This window comes from Schistocerca americana, chromosome 7, assembly GCF_021461395.2.
Source record: "Schistocerca americana isolate TAMUIC-IGC-003095 chromosome 7, iqSchAmer2.1, whole genome shotgun sequence".
In the NCBI taxonomy this organism is placed as follows: domain Eukaryota; kingdom Metazoa; phylum Arthropoda; class Insecta; order Orthoptera; family Acrididae; genus Schistocerca; species Schistocerca americana.
Genome location: NC_060125.1, coordinates 171,979,857 through 171,997,422, shown reverse-complemented (window position 1 = coordinate 171,997,422; position 17,566 = coordinate 171,979,857). Strand labels below are relative to the sequence as shown.

At 44.4% G+C, this 17,566-nt stretch overlaps 1 protein-coding gene across 1 annotated transcript in view; it reads right to left on the bottom strand.

The window, feature by feature from the left end:
* Window positions 1–271: 271 nt before the first annotated feature.
* Window positions 272–17,566, bottom strand: part of LOC124621805 (polyamine-transporting ATPase 13A3-like) — a 376,394-nt gene continuing 359,099 nt past the window's right edge. The window contains exons 17-18 of the mRNA XM_047147242.1: window positions 11,468–11,723; window positions 272–2,728 (exon numbers count right to left, since the gene is read on the bottom strand). Coding sequence (XP_047003198.1) covers window positions 1,719–2,728; window positions 11,468–11,723 — 1,266 coding nt within the window. The 3' untranslated portion in view covers window positions 272–1,718. The remainder of the gene's footprint in view (window positions 2,729–11,467; window positions 11,724–17,566) is intronic.

Sequence of the window (17,566 nt, the reverse complement as noted above, 5' to 3'; positions counted from 1 at the left end):
CTGATGAAACTGAAAACATTTTCCACTAGTGGAATTTCTTCTGTATGTCTTAGTAGTTTGCGTGATTGCTGACTTGCTATTGTGGTACAACGTCAGAATAAGGTCTGAAAACAACACTAGCTAACTTCTAGTACTTGATATGGAGTCACTATAGAATGGCAATGTATTAAATCTGTTTACATTATTTTATGTCTGAAACTTCGCAGTGCATCTTGCTGCGTCTTTTCTTTTATCTTGCAGGGTAGGCATTTTAAACACAAAATATGAATACTTCCTTTACGTTCACTTTTATTTGTTATCATGAAGTAAGAAATTTATACATGAGACAACAACAGTAATTTGCATTTCTTATAAACTAATAATAGTAACGAAAAAATATCAATCGTGGTTTGAAGACAACATTGTCATTGACCTCAGAAATTTACCAATTAAGTTGCATACTGCGTACTTAAAAATAACGTGGGTACCATATATTTTTGCACCTGTTTATATGCTTTGAAGACAAACAGATCAGCGAATTAGAACAGAAACACAGCAAATTGAAAGAAAATGTCACAATACAAGGTTTTCAGTGAATAATACCTTTTTCTAAATACTTGGGACTATTGTGCTTATCAAATAATTAAGTCAATAGTGTGATAGGAAATATACTGTATTCCTGAAGCTCAGAGGATGTACAGATTTAAGGTAAAATGAAATAATACTGATACGTATCACCTCACAACCTTCCTAAATGATTCACCGCTGTGATGCCAATACATATGATAAGACAAGACTCTTAACATCGATATTCAGCTGTCATGTGACTGACTGCATGGCAGTCAGCTGTCAGACATCTGCGTTATGCAACACAAAACATAAACATACTTTACACGAAACAGACACACGTGGCTCCTATCGCAGCAGTTGATGTAGAGCAACAAAATAACCATTACACAGATTTATCAGATCACCCACCATTGAAACTTATTCCTGCCTTTCTTAATATGTTCTAGACAAATTTTATGCTCAATTCAGAGGGAATGTTTCAAGGAACTAGTCTAACATTTACTTGAACGCTGCACAAATAGGAAGTGAAACATTCTGTCAACAAGAGATAAACAGCTCTTATTTTGTACTCTGTATGGAACTTATTGACCTTTCGGTAGTCTGCCAAAATTTGAACTTTCATGAAGGAACTTGTCTACTAATTAATTTTTTTTCATTAGCTGACAGAAACACCGCGTAGGCACTCAGTTGTAAGGAGCAGAAGCAAACTGTTGCATTATAACACCATCAACTTTAAAATCTGGCAACAATCGCAAGAACACATTCTCAGATTTTTTAGGTTGGATGTTCCTAATAATAATCAGAATGCTAGAACACACTGCAGCGTATTTTGAGAATATTACACGCGGAAGAAAGTTCAAATCTGAAGATGTATCTAATACGACAGTAAAAAATTAATGCCGTGGGAAATATATACATATGTACAAATTGTGCAAGCTCTACATCTTTTGTGGCACCATTCTGCATTCCTTACGATAGTGGACGGAAGTTAAGTAAATACGAATTTTGTACATTCTCCACCAGTACAACAACGGGATTTTCTTGACGACCCTCAGATATTTCTATTTTATTTCAGTGAATTATTTCCAGCAGTGTTGACACTACCTACAATAAAGCTTTGTCTAACCGCCTAAGTCAGCCGTCTAATAAAAAACTAACCACCGACAAAATCATAATTTCGTCTGAGCAGTAGTATCTCCGGAGCTGTAATCGATCTTGTACGTCGTCGGGGCGATCCCGTTCATAGTGATGGGGGGAATTTCTTTGGTGATGGGAGGCCAGCTGATGTCCTCGCGCATCTCCTCGATCAGCTTCGCTTTCGGCGAACCCTTCGGGCCGCAGACGGAGAACTTGGCGCGAGCTTTCTTGAACACCAGGTACTGGACGACGAAGTTCTCGAGGAACATTGCGACGACGAAGGAGGCGACGGCCATGCAGAGTATGACGACGCGCACGTCGTAGGCGGGCGGCAGCTTGATCTGGAGGAAGTTCATGATCCAACGGGCCGGGTAGACGGTTATGTAGGCGCAGACGCCCGTCATAACGAGTAGCGAAGCGAGCAGGTAGCGGTTGGTGTACACCGACTTGCGGTAGGGTTTCCCCTGGGAGAACACGATCGCCGCGATGATGTACTGGAACATGGATACCGAGAAGACGCCGTAGTTCTCGTAGCACGCGTAGGTTTGCACCTTGGCGAAGTCGAACGGCTCGAACCAGGGGAAGAACCGCACCACGTAGAAGCCGGCGGTCTGCCCGGCGACGATGACGAGCACCTGCAACCACAGGGAGAGCATCGGCGTGATGGTGTAGAGGCCGGTCATGGGAGACTCCGGCACCAGCGGCCCCGCGAACGCCTCCGTGTTGCCGAAGGTGAGCGCGAAGTGCACCACCAGGCAGATGTCGATGAAGAGGAACTCGAAGTCGGTGAGGTTGCTGTCGATGCCGTAGAGCAGCGCCACCGACGTGAACTCGGCGATGCTGTAGGCGACCATGAACTTGAAGATGCCGAACGAGGTGACGAGCGCGGCGCGGCCCTCGCGCACGATCCGCGGCACGCACGAGATGTCGGGCTCTCGCGACGTGAACGGCGACGCCACCGACGCCTCCGCCTCGGACAGCGAGATGCCCACGTGCGCCGCCTTGAGCGCGCCGCAGTCGTTGGCTCCGTCCCCGCACATGGCTGCGGGCAGAGGGACCCCGTTATTTGCACTCCAAGGCACATGTGAACTCTAGTCATTATAACAAAACGTAACTAAACCAAAATCTGCCCAAACAGATCATCAAGGACCAACGGTACCGACCGGCCGCCGTGTCACCCTGAGCCCATAGGCCTCACTGCATGCGGATATGGAGGGGTGTGTGGTCAGCACACCATTCTGCCTGGCGTATGTCTGTTTACGAGGACGGTAGTCATTGCACACAAATGGCATATCACCAGATCGCATCTATACTGATGGTGGTCAACGTGAAATGGTGCAAGAATTCAGAAAAAAATAGAGTAAGCTCTAAAGAAAGACGGGTGATGCAGAACCAAGAATGAAGTGTTCTGGCTAAAAAGGTGTAAGACATAGATACAGTATTTCGACCCTACTATTCAGTCTAAGTCGAAGAAACGACGATAGAAACCATAAAAAGGGGTCAAGGGTCGTAGGGATGGGGGTCGGGGAGGGGACGCCGTTATTTCCACACCGAGGCAAGTGTAACCGAAAAACTTACTCTAGTCATTTTACTAAAACTAAACTAAACTCCGCCCGAACAGGCCGTGAAGGTCCAAGGGTACCGACTGGCCGCCGTGTCAACCTGACCCCACAGGCGTCACTGCATGCGGATTTGGAGGGGCATGTGGTCAGCACACCACTCTCCCGGCAGTATGACCCTTTACGAGACCGAGTACACAACAATGGCATATCACCAGATCGGTCCTACTGAAAGTACTGCATCTACAGGGTGGTCCATTGATAGTGACCGGGCCAAATATCTCACGAAAGCGCCATCCATCACAAAGCGAAAAAAGTGGTCCAACTAAAACATTCATATTTCTTTACGTACTATTCGAATATGTAATAAAAAATGGGGGTTTCTATTTAAAAAAACGCAGTTGATATCCGTTTGACCTATGGCAGTGCCATCTAGCGGGCCAACCATAGCATCATCTGGTTTCCCCCTTCAAGCTAGACAAGTTCGTTCTTTGTAGTTTTTTTGTTTGACGCTTATCTCGTGAGACATTTGGCCCCGTCACGCTCAATGGACCACTCTGTAAACTGATGGCGGACAGCGTGAAATGGTGCAAGAATTCGGAAAAAATAGAGTAAGCTGTAAACAAAGACGGGTGATGTAGAACCAAGAATGAAGTGTTCTGACTAAAAAGGTGTAAGACAGCGATACAGTATTTCGACCCTACTATTCAGTCTATAAATCGAAGAAACGACGACGGAAACAGAAAGAGGGGTCAAAGTCCGCGGGGATGGTGGTGATGGTGGGGGGGGGGGGGGGGGATGGAGGAGGAGGAGAGGAGGTAAACTTCAGGGTAAACGGATATCAGTAATAAAATTCATTGATGACATCGCTATCTTCAGGCAAAGTGGAGCACTATCACAGGACCTAGTGAATGGAACGAACAGTCCACAGACCACAAAATATCTTTTGAGAGTAAACTGACGAAAAGATGAGACCACAAAATATCTTTTGAGAGTAAACTGACGAAAAGATGAAAATAATGGGGAGTAGAGGAAATGAGAGTAGCGATAGTCTTGACATCAAAGTTGGTGACAATCAAGCACACGAGAGTAAGGAATTCCGATTCCATGAATGCAAAATAACGTATGAAGGACGAGACAAGGATGTTTGTTAGAGTAGCACGGGAAAAAAGGGCAATCCTAGCCAAGAGAAGTCTATTAGTATCAAACGTCGGTCTTAAATTGAGGAAGAAATTTCTGAGAATGTACGTTTTGGGGCACAGCACTGTGTGGTAGTAAATCATGGACAGTGCGAAAATAGAAGAAAACGAGAGAATCAAAGCGTCTGAGATGTTGTGAAATAGAGGGATGTTGAAAATTGGGTGGATTGATGAGATAATGAAGAGATTCTCGGCAGTATAGCGAAGAAACACTCGTGTACTCAACACTGCAAAGGATAAGGGACAGGAGTATAGGACATGTGAAAAGAAAGGAAACAATTTTTATGGTACTAAAGGAAGCTGTAGAGGATAAAAAACTGTTGGGGAAGACAGAGACTGCAAGATATCCACAAAAAATTGAGGACGTAGGGCGCAAGTGCTACTCTGGGACGAAGAGGATGGTATGGAATTAGTGGCGAGCAGCGTCGAATCAGTCACTAGACTGATGATCCCTAGTAATTAATAGAGGCCATTTTTGAGTCAGGGATTTTTCAGCCAAATAACAGGCAGATGGGTAGTAGAACAGAGAGAGTCCAGCTGGGAAAAATATTGGTCAGATCTGTGGGACAAGAACTATATTTAATTAATAATGGTGTAGTATGCCACAGCCAAAAATAAAATGAAGGCGCAGTGCATGTGACATTGTTTTTATTTACCTATACACAGAGTAAATTCTGTGACTTGCCTGATGTCTTTCCGAATTTGTTCTGTTCCTGACTGACTAAAATACTAAAATCGTGTCCAAGAGCTAATTCTGTTTATTGTATGTTTGATGTATACAAGAAACGATAGTGGGTCAAAGATTGAGCCTTGTGCAACTCCGTACATGATTACTCCCCGGGCATAAGAGTCTGCCCTGCTTACTTTGGTTAAATTATTACTTTTCCTTTTGGTTATATATGGTGTTATGCATTTGTTGGCTATAGCATCAACTCCATAAAACCTTACTTTATTAGAATTTTGTGGGTAACACAGTCAAATGCATTATTTCGCAGAAAAAAGCAATCTTTATTTTGCTCTTTAACGCTTGTATTATTTGGTGAGTGAACCTGTAAATGACATTTTCCGTTTGAGAACTCCTCTGAAACGCAAAATGTGATTTACTGTAGATATCATTTTTACTCAGGTAGGATAGTACTCTAGGGAACATAACTCTTTCAAAAACTTTGGAAATGATGCCAGTAGTGAAACAATGTTGTTTAACAATGGCATGTTTCCATATCTCTGGAAAAATGTTCTTACACATGTAAGAAAAGATGGTACTTATTACTTGGAACGGTGTAAACATTGCTTTGCAAGACACAAAAGCAACAGCGCTGCTCCTTATCCGGACTATTACCTGTCCTGTGTGTACACGCCTGTGCTCAATGAACAATGTGCACAATGAACCTAAGCGGTTACCTGTATTGACTATTACACAGTTAGTTCATCCCACCTCCCCTGCTAACAGTCCTGGTTATCGCCTGATAATAGTTAAATCTAAATTACAGCCTCTCCACAGCGTCATCACTATCAGTAATTTCATTCTGACCTTCAGATAGCCGAGGATTTGAAGCTAATTCAGACCTTCAGAAATAGTCTCCAAAATCGATGGTTCCGCATAGACTTCAGAGTAAAGGAAGTGGTGGGAAACGAGATTTTCGATCAATGGGTTTCTCCACTGGCGAGTATGCTAGTCTAGTATAATACAAATCAATACATGAAAAGAAAGTCGACTGTGTCCTGAATGAAAGCTGCAGATTAATAAGTGACTGCTGATGGCCAAACCCAACTGAGAAACATTATTATCTGGCTGTCATTGTACCTCTTCCAATAGGAAGTGAAGTGGCAGGCCACAACGAATTCAAGGTATACAGCCGAGCACTCCACTACTGAAATCTAGGCACAGTTTTACCACATCTACTGCACAGCTGGAGAGGAGGATAATATCGAAGGAACACCGATAGGTCTCACTATTGGAATAACTCACAACTGGATACAATGGTAGCTTGAACTACCTAAAAGGGCACCTTGGTCGCTTTGAAGTGCTGTAGGTGATGTAGAAGTGGTACCAGGCGGTCACGTGACAGCAGTGAAGCTGTATGCACGTGCCAGACTGTTGTATAGACTCATAGCATAACCAATCCCTGAATATTTTGTTAGTGTATTAGCGCGGGCTGTCCAATGTGTCTACAAGGACAAGCCTACAAGGAATATTCTACCACTCACCGGCTGTAACGCAGAAAGATTGTAAGCTAGACGAGTGTAGAACCTTGTCTAACGGCTCCAAACCCGAGAGGAATCCCTGCTATCAGTGGATGCAGGTCCATCTCAAGCAGATCCGAGCGAACATTGCATGGAGACCTGTGTGAAATGAGCCATTGCCCCCCGAAAGTATGTAAAGCTGCATGTCTTCAGTAGATCAAACAACACGAAAACTGGATAAGAGCTGACTGGAGGTGTATAGCGAGGTCCGCCGAGTCTCGATTTGCCTCTTTTTCAAAAGACAAAAGGCGTCGATTTCACTGATGGCGCAATGAGGCGTTAACCTGCAGTATGTTGCGTGTGTAGCTCAGGCCAGAGGTGGTTCTATGATGTTTTGGAGTGTTTTTCGTACCATGGCTTTGGCCCATTTGTTCAGGTTACTGTAAACTTAACTAGGATCTTTGTTGCAACAGTATTGGTGACCAAACGTTGCCGTTCTTCTACCACTTCATGGTGAGTACTCAGTGGTCGCGTCCATGTTCCTAGATGATGCCACCCATGTTCACAGCGCTACACGCATGCGTTCCTGGTTTCACGAATGCGGAGACATCCTATCGTACTTTGACTGATCTGCTAAATTAGCTGACCTTAAACCCACTGAAAACAGTGACAGTAAGGAAAATAAAGTTAAACTTAGCAATCAACATCCTCGTGATCTGGTAGCTGCATGACATGTAATCATCAATGAGTGCTTTCAGCTGCTTGTGCTACGTTTAAAGAAACCTGTGGATTCTCTCCCTCGCTGAATTGAGCCCATTATCAGGGCTAGAGGTGGTGTTAACATTAGTTTGTTGTTTGTTGGGGGCAATTAACTTTCTGTCCAGTGTGTCTATGTACTCTTGTCCTCACTAGGCCCTGTGCAGTGTTCTTGGGAAGAGCTTACATCAGCGCATGGCAGTGGTGTGGACATGACTATTTCCTGGTTTTAAACTGTGTGGCGATTCAAGTTGTGGTCATTCATTTGTTACTGAGGTGAAATATCAGGTGCAATGTATCTGATGCTTCTGATGCGATTAATAATAATAGCCAGAAGAAAGTAGTATCCACAGCCATTCTATCTCAGTTAGGTTTACCATGCAGATAAGGACAAAGATTATCTTTTTACCGCAACTGAATATTTATTATTATTTTTAAGCAAACTTTTAAATATTAGGCATCATCAGTGGTCAATATATATTTTATTGTGAGAAATGTAATGTTTCCTAACAATAGAGTTATATTATCTTACTATTTGCAATTATAAAGATTGTGACTGCCAGATTCTGTCAAGCTTTCAGCCGCGACAGGTGGTTTAAATTCACAAGCAATTGGGTGAGTACTCCTCGCCCATTGTCGAGTAGTCCTCATATAGCCGCTCTGCCTTCTGTGACGTCACTGCTGCTCGCTCCGGAGCTGTAACGAGCAACACTGGTGTCACGGAAGGCAGCGCAGCTGCTTAAGGACGGTAGCAGCAACCAAGAAACAGTCAGCACCCGACAATGGCCAAAGAGTACTCGGCCGACAGCTCATGGATTTTAAACTATTTGACGCGGTTGGAACCTCGAGAGAATTTTATCAGTGCATATCGCAGCGAAACCATGCATTCGTATATAAAGATTGTGATTTACCACTTAATTTTTTTGTTTTCTATTCTTTTTATGTGTTCATAGGTTCTTGTGTAGGCACCAGATCTACATCTACAATTATATACATGCTCCGCAGGCACAATATGGTGCATGGCGAAGGGTACTTTGTACTGCTGCTACCCATTTCCTTTCCTGTTCCACTCGCGAATAGAGCGGGAACAACTGCATAGAGTGTCTATATGCTCCGTACGAGCCCTAAATTTCGCTTGTTTTCGTAATTCTTACGGGAAATGTACGTTAGTTGCAGTCAGATCGTCAAGTCGTCCTGCAGGCAGCTTCAAATGCCGGTTCTTTAAATTTTCTCACTGGTGTTTCTCGAAAAGAACGTCGTTTTCTCTGAAGCGATTCCCATTTGAGTTCATCTGCATCTCCGTCATGCTCGCATTTGGATCGAACCTTCCAGTAACAAATATAGCAGCCCACATCTGAATTGCTTCGATGTCTTCCTTTAATCCGACGTGATGGGAATCCCAGACACATAAGCAGCACTCAAGAATGGATCGCACCAGCGTTCTATACGCGGCGCCCTTTATAAATGAACCATACCTTCCCAACAATCTCCCAATAAACCGATGTCGACCATTCGCCTTCTCTACTATCGTCCTTACTTGCTTGTTCCGTTTCGTACTGCTCTGCAGCGTTACGCATAGATATTTAATCGACATGACCGTGTCAAGCAGCACACTACTAATGCTGTATTCGAAAGTTACGGTGTTGTTTTTCCTACTCATCTGCATTAACTTAATTTTTATACATTTAGAGCAAGCTGCCATTCATTACACCAGCTTGTATCCTCCTACAGTCATTAAACGACGACACCACAGCGTCTTCAGGAAACAGGTACAGGCTTCTGTCCACCTTGTCCGAAAGACCATTTATATATGTACAGAATAGCAGCGGTCCTTTTACACTTCACTCGGGCACTCCCGACGATACCTGTGCCTTTGATAAATACTAGCCCGCGAGGACAATGTACTGAGTGTTGCTTAAGAAGACTTCGACCCACTACGTATCTGGGAAAGAAATCCGTATGTACAATCACGGGTGGGCACCTTGTACACGCGTTCCAGAAACCTAGGAATGTGGAATCTTCCCTTTGTTGTTCATCCACAGTTTGCATGTGAGGAAAGGGTAAGCTGAGTTTCACGCACTATAGGCCAGTAATTGATTATATGCCTCATCTGTACATTTCGACCTTATTTGCTGCACTCTGTACATGACCTTGCTGTAGAATTGACAGACATATCGTGGGAGCTGTAGAGGATGGCAATGAAATGGAGTGTTCTGGTGGGGATGTTGTGGTAGTGGAAGCTTTCTTTTTCTATGTGTTTGTGTGTGTGTGTTGATGTTGATTTTAATTTTAATTTTTTAATTATCATTTGATAATTTGAGTTTATCTTTGGCAATTCAAAGCTTACAATAAAAATTACTACATCGAGATCCACCTCTTTCCATTCCCACCAAAGAAACCTATTCCACTCTACCCTCTACTGCTCCCATGAACCCTCAGTCAAACCGACAGCAGATGAGCAAGGCAGTGCGTCACGGCAATGTTCGTTCTTATCTACGAGAAGCACTCAATACATAGAGAAACACATTGTTTTCTCGACCAATTTTGATTGAAAAAGTGCGGAATTGGTTGTAGGACATCGTGGAATATTCCCGTTTCAGCTTTTATAGTTTCATGAAGCTCTAACTGGTTGCGGCTCTATAACTAGCCTTGAAAATGACATTTGTGGTGGTGGTACGTTCCAAGCAGAGAGCTGTCATTGAGGTTCTTTTGGCCGAAAAACAGAGCATCGCAGAAATTTATAGGTGCTTGCAGAATGTCTACGGAGACCTGGCAGGAAACAAAATCACGGTGAGTCGTTGGGCGAGGTGTCTGTCATCATCACAACAACATCGCGAAAATCTATATGATATCTAAATATAGATAAATGTAAATTAATGCAGATGAATAGGAAATAGAATCCCGTAATGTTTGAATACTCCATTAGTAGTGTAGCGCTTGGCACGGTCACGTCGGTTAAATATTTGAGCGTAACATTGCACAGCGATATGAAGTGGGACAAGCATGTAATGGCAGTTGTGGGGAAGGCGAATAGTAATCTTCGGGTCATTGGTAGAATTTTGGGAAGATGTGGTTTATCTGTAAAAGAGACCGCTTATAAAACACTAATTCGACCTATTCTTGAGTACTGCTCGAGCGTTTGGGATCCCTATCAGGTCGGATTGAGGGAGGACGTAGAAGCAGTTCAGAGGCGGGCTGCTAGATTTGTTACTGGTAGGTTTGATCATCACGCGAGTGTTACGGAAATGCTTCAGGAACTCGGGTGGGAGTCTCTAGAGGAAAGGAGGCGTTCTTTTCGTGAATCGCTACTGAGGAAATTTAGAGAACCAGCATTTGAGGCTGACTGGACTACAATTTTACTGCCGCCAACTTTTCGCGGAAAGACCACAAAGATAAGATAAGAGAGATTAGGGCTCGTATAGAGGCATGTAGGCAGTCATTTTTCCCTCGTTCTGTTTGGGAGTGGAACAGGGAGAGAAGATACTAGCTGTGGTACGAGGTACCCTCCGCCACGCACTGTATGGTGGATTGCGGAGTATGTATGTAGATGTAGATGGCCGGCCGCATACGGCTGTGACTCCTGCAGTGTTGGAACGTGCGGACACTCTCATTCGAGGTGATCAACGGATCACAATCAAACACCTCGCTACACAAATTCATTTCCCTGTTGGTAGTAGTGGCAAAGTCGTCGACCAGTTGGGGTACTTAAGAATGTGGACCTACAGCTCGGATCTCGCACTTTCTGACTTCAATCTGTTTGACCCAATGAAGGAAGCAGAACGTGGATGATAGGGACGTTATTGACGCAGCAAGACTTGGCTCTGACGTCAGCGGTAGACTGATTATGTTTGCATGTAGGCTGTTCTATTAAGGTGGTGTAGGGAAGACGCATTGAACGGATATTATGTTGAATAATAGGGTTTTGTAGACAAAAGAGTGGGGAATAATATGGTGTATTGGCTTCATGATAAAACCAACTTTTTTTCAGAAAAAAAGGTGTTGCATTACTTATTGAACGCCCCTAGTACACGGTAAACAAATTCATGATCACTGAAGTGGTGAATAATGGGTTGGGGTACTGACCCACGTAGTAGCCCATCTCCTTCAGCTCCTGCACGAGCTGCTGCTTCTGGTCGGAGGACATGCGCGCGAAGATGGCGCCGGCGGCCACGACCCGCGGTAGCAGGTCCTGCCGAGCGCTGCGCAGCGCCGCCCACGTGGGGCCCGTGACCGCCAGCCGATAGGGCGACGCGCCGCCCCCGCCGCCGACGCACGTCTCCTCGTCCCCGGGCGACACCTCGAACGCCGCGTTGCTCAGCCCGCCGTCGCACGGCATGCTCTGCGCAACCACCAGCCACACTTGATGCTACATCATGGCTATCAACTATCACACTTGAATACACAAGGGCGAATAGCGTCACAAAACAAAGAAGATACAAACGAAACAGCATTGCATGCCATCTCAGCTTTCTCCATTGACCTGTCAAAAAAAAAAAGAAAATGGATCTGAGCACTATGGGACTTAACTTCTGAGGTCATCAGTCCCCTAGAACTTAGAACTACTTATGGCCAGTGTCTTGAAGGGAGGATATAAGATGAACATCAACAAAAGTAAAACGAGGATAATGGAATGTAGTCGAATTAAGTCGGGTGAGGCTGAGGGAATTAGATTAGGAAATGAGACACTTAAAGTAGTAAAGGAGTTTTGCTATTTGGGGAGCAAAATAACTGATGATGGTCGAAGTAGGGAGGATATAAAATGTAGACTGGCAATGGCAAGGAAAGCGTTTCTGAAGAAGAGAAATTTGTTGACATCGAGTATAGATTTAAGTGTCAGGAAGTCCTTTCTGAAAGTATTTGTATGGAGTGTAGCCATGTATGGAAGTGAAACATGGACGATAAATAGTTTGAACAGGAAGAGAATAGAAGCTTTCGAAATGTGGTGCTACAGAAGTATGCTGAAGGTTAGATGGGTAGATCACATAACTAATGAGGAAGTATTGAATAGGATTGGGGAGAAGAGGAGTTTGTGGCACAACTTGACTAGAAGAAGGGATCGGTTGGTAGGACATGTTCTGAGGGATCAAGGGATCACCAATTTAGTATTGGAGGGCAGCGTGGAGGGTAAAAATCGTAGAGGGAGACCAAGAGATGAATACACTAACGAGATTCAGAAGGATGTAGGCTGCAGTACGTACTGGGAGGTGAAGAAGCTTGCACAGGATAGAGTAGCATGGAGAGCTGCTTCAAACCAGTCTCAGGACTGAAGACCACAGCAACAACAACAACAAACCCAACTAACTTAAGGACATCACACACATCCATGCCCGAGGCAGGATTCGAACCTGCGACCGTAGCGGTTTCGCGGTTCCAGACTGTAGCGCTTAGAACCTCTCAGCCACCCCGGCCGGCTGGCCTCTCAAGCAGACTGGACTGCTCCTGCCAGCAATACACCAGTGGATCCCTGGTATTGTCGGTCCCCACTGTGTTGCCTTTCCCGCTATCTAATGCATTGTTCTCAGTAAGCTTTTGCAGTAGGAGATTCATGCAACATCTAGTTTTGCGTGCCCTACGTTGTGCAGATAAGGTACTCTATAGAGGAGCATACAGTAGACCTATACCACAAGTGAGTCTCGTCTCTAGCACATACAAACTTTTAATTTCATACTTGTTAGCAGTTAAATAATCAGATTTGCAAAGAACACTTTTTTTTACAAAGAATGTAAATGTCAGACATAATGCCATACGTAAATTTGGATAGATCTACTTTGCGCGAAAACTTCAGGAACTTATGGAAGATATTCAACGATGGGCATTCCTCTGGGAGATCACTATCTGCACTACTGGCCATTAACATTGCTACACCAAGATGATATGCAGATGATAAATGGGTATTCATTGGACAAATATATTATACTAGAACTGACATGTGATTACATTTTCACGCAATTCGGGTGCATAGATCCTGAGAAATCAGTACCCAGAACAACCACCTCTGGCCGTAATAACGGCCTTGATACGCCTGGGCATTTAGTCGAACAGAGCCTGGATGGCGTGTACAGGTACAGCTGCCCATGTAGCTTCAACACGATACCACAGTTCATCTAGAGTAGTGACTGGCGTATTGTGACGAGCCAGTTGCTCGGTCACCATTGACCAAACGTTTTCAATTGGTGAGAGATCTGGCGAATGTGCTGGCCAGGGCAGCAGTCGAACATTTTCTGTATCCAGAAAGGCCCATACAGGACCTGCAACATGCGGTCGTGCATTATCCTGCTGAAATGTAGGGTTTCGCAGGAATCGATGAAGGGTAGAGCCACGGGTCGTAACACATCTGAAATGTAACGTCCACTGTTCAGAGTGCCGTCAATGCGAACAAGAGATGACGGAGACGTGTAACCAATGTCACCCCATATGACGATGACGAATACACGTTTCCAATGTGCGTTCACCGCGATGTCGCCAAACACGGATGCGTCCATCATGATGCTGTAAACAGAACCTGGATTCATCCGAAAAAATGACGTTTTGCCATTCGTACAGCCTGGTTCGTCGTTGAGTACACCATCGCAGGCGCTCCTGTCTCTGGTGCAGCGTGAAGGATAACCGCAGCCTTGGTCTCAGAGCTGATAGTCCACGCTGCTGCAAACGTCGTCGAACTGTTCGTGCAGATGGTTGTTGTCTTGCAAACGTCCCCATCTGTTGACTCAGGGATCGAGAGGTAGCTGCTCGATCCGTTACAGCCATACGGGTAAGATGCCTGTCATCTCGACTGCTAGTGATACGAGGCCGTTGGGATCCAGCACGGCGTTCCGTATTACACTCATGATCCCACCGATTCCGTATTCTGCTAACGGTCATTGGATCTCGACCAACGCGAGCAGCAATGTGGCGATACGATAAACAGCAATCGCGATAGGCTACAATCCGACCTTTATCAAAGTTGGAAACGTAATGGTACGCATTTATGCTCTTTACACGAGGCTTCACCAGGCAACGCCGGTCAACTGCTGTTTGTGCATGAGAAATCGGTTGGAAACGTTCCTCGTGTCAGAGCGTTGTAGGTGTCGTCACCGGCGCCAACCTTGTGTGAATGCTCTGAAAAGCTAGTCATTTGCATATCACAGCATCTTCTCCCTGTCGGTTAAATTTCGCTTCCGTAGCACGTCATTTTCGTGGTGTAGTAATTTTAATGGCCGGTAGTGTATTTCGCTAAGACTCATATAAACGTATATCTAAAGACGTTAAAATGGCTGCAAACGGCGTCGATACCACGGTAAAACAAAAACATCAAGTACCTGGGCCTCATACTAAACTCAGCGACGATTTCCAGAAAAACAAATCGAATACTACACGGAAGGAATATTAAAACACGTCAAAACAGATTTCTACGCACTGCTACAAATGCTCCTCCTTTCCTACCAAATACACTTCTACCCAGGGACATACAAGTCCGCAAAATACTGGAATTAGTTTGCGGTAAGGCCGGAACCTTCTACAATTGTTTAAAAGTTTCGCCACATGCGTTAATCCAAGCTCTGGGCACCTTTCCACCGGACTCGCTGACACACTTTCCCCGTTTGCTAATCCATCGTGAGTTCAACTTCTAATATCCAGTATTTAACCAACCTCGAATCAAATCAAGAACTGTACATCTACATCTGCGTGATTATTCTGCTATTCACAATAAAGTGCCTGGCAGAGGGTTCAATGAGTCACCTTCAAGCTGTCCCCCTAGCATTCCACTCTCGAACGGCGCGCGGGAAAAACGAGCACTTAAATTTTTCTGTGCGAGCGCTACAAAAATACGCATACTGCCTCAGCTCTCACTCACAAACTCCCAACACAGACACAAAGAAAGAGGCTAAGCTATGGCTGGTAGGCTCCGGTAGTAGCCGACCTCGGGCAAGAGCAATTGCGGTTCCAGAGGGAGTTAGGAACACGCAAGGCAGTACCGATAAACGTCTTATCTCAGAAGATGGGGTGATGAAAGGCAAACCTACGGTTACAGAACTTGTTGATTTAGAGAAAGGTTCTGACGATACTAACTGTAATACACTCTTTTGATTTTTGCCTGTACCAGGGATAAAATACAGGGACAAAATTATCTATAATTTATACAAAACGCGCACTGCAGTTGGAAGAGCCAATATATGAAAAGGAGTCAGCAGTTAAAGAAGTGGGACAGTGTTGTTGTCTATCCCCAAAGTTATTCAGTCTGTGTATTAAGCAAGAGCTAGAGGAAACCAAGGTGAAAGTTGGAAGGGTGGTGGTGGTGGTTAGTGTTCAACGTCCCGTCGACAACGAGGTCATTAGAGACGGAGCGCAAGCTCGGGTTAGGGAATGATTGGGAAGGAAATCGGCCGTGCCCTTTCGAAGGAACCATCCCGGCATTTGCCTGAAACGATTTAGGGAAATCACGGAAAACCTAAATCAGGATGGCCGGAGACGGGACTGAACCGTCGTCCTCCCGAATGCGAGTCCAGTGTGCTAACCACTTCGCCACCTCGCTCGGTAAAGTTGGAAGCGGAATTAATGTTTAGGGAGAAGGTAGAACTTCGCGGCTTGCCGATGACATTGTAATTCTGTCAGAGCCGTCAAAGATAACTTTAACTGGAATGGATTCCATGAAAGGAGGTCACGAGAAGAATATAAAAAAGGTAAAACAAGGGTAAAAGAGTGCGGATCACGCGATGGTGAGGGAATTAGTTTAGGAAAAAGGGGCACTAAAAGCAGTAGACAATTTTTGTTATTTGGGCAGTAAAATAAGTGACGGTGGCCAAAAAAGAGAGGGTAAAAAATGCAAAATGACTACTGCACGAAAGTAATTCCTGAAAAAGAGATATTTGGTAATACCACATATAAATTTTCGTGTTAGGAAGTCTTTTCTGAAGATATTTATCTGGAGTGTAGTTTTGTACAGAAGCGAAACATGGACGATAAACAGTGCAGACGAGAAGAGAACAGAAGCTTTCGAAAAAATGGTGCTACAGACGAATGCTGAAGATTAGCTGGGTAGATCTACATCTGCATCTATACTTTGCAAATCATCGTGATGTCATGGCAGAGGGTACATCCCATTGTACCAGTTTTTAGGGATTCTTCCTGTTCCATTCACGTATGGATTGTGGGAAAGATGAGTGTTCGAATATCTCTGTGAGTGAGGTAATTACTCTAATCTTATTCTCACGATCCCTATGTTAGCAATATGCGAGGGGTTGTAGTATATTCCTAGAGTCACCATTTAAAGCCGATTCTTCCAGAGCCTACCAGTTCAGTGCCTTTAATACCTCTGTGACACTCTTCCACGGATTAAAGTAACCTGTGACCATTCATACTGTTCTGCTTTGTATACGTTCAATATTCCCTGTTAGTCCTATTTGCTAGGGGTTCCAAAGACTTGAGCAATATTCTGGGATGAGTCGCGAGTGACTTGCAAAGCAATCTCCTTTGTAGACCGACTGCACTTCCCCAGTATTCTACCAATAACCGATGTCTACCACCTGTTTCAGCCACGACTGAGCCCGTGTGATGATTCCAATTCATATCCCTATAGAGTATTACGTCCAGGTATTTGTATGTGTTGGGCGATTCCAACAGTGACTCATTGATTTTATAGTCATAGGATACTACAGTGCTTTTTGCGTTTTGTGGAGCGCATAATTTTACATCTCTGAACATTTAAAGCAAGCTGCCAATCTTTGCACCACTTTGAAATCTTATCAAGATATGACTGAATATTTATGCAGCTTCTTTCAGATAGTGCTTCATTATATATAACTGCATCACCTGCAAAAAGCCTCATAGTTACTAATAGAGTAACTAGTGAGGTGGTACTGAATCGAACTGGGAAGAAAAGAGATTTGTGGCACAGCTTGAATAACGGAAAGGTCTGGTTAACAGGACACATATTGAGGGACCAAAGAATAATCAGTTTATTATTGAAAGGAAGCGCTGAGGATAAAAGTTGCAGAGGAAACTACGGGCCGACTACAGTTAGCGGGTTCAAATGGATGTAAGTTGCTAGTTATGCAGAGTTGATGAGGCTTGCTTATGACAGACGCGTACGGAGCTGCGTCAAACTAATCTTTGGACTGAAGGCCGCAAAACAACAGTTATCCCAGGAGCATCGAAACGGCTTTGGATCTCAGATTTGGTCCAGTTCAAAACTGGCTCTGAGCA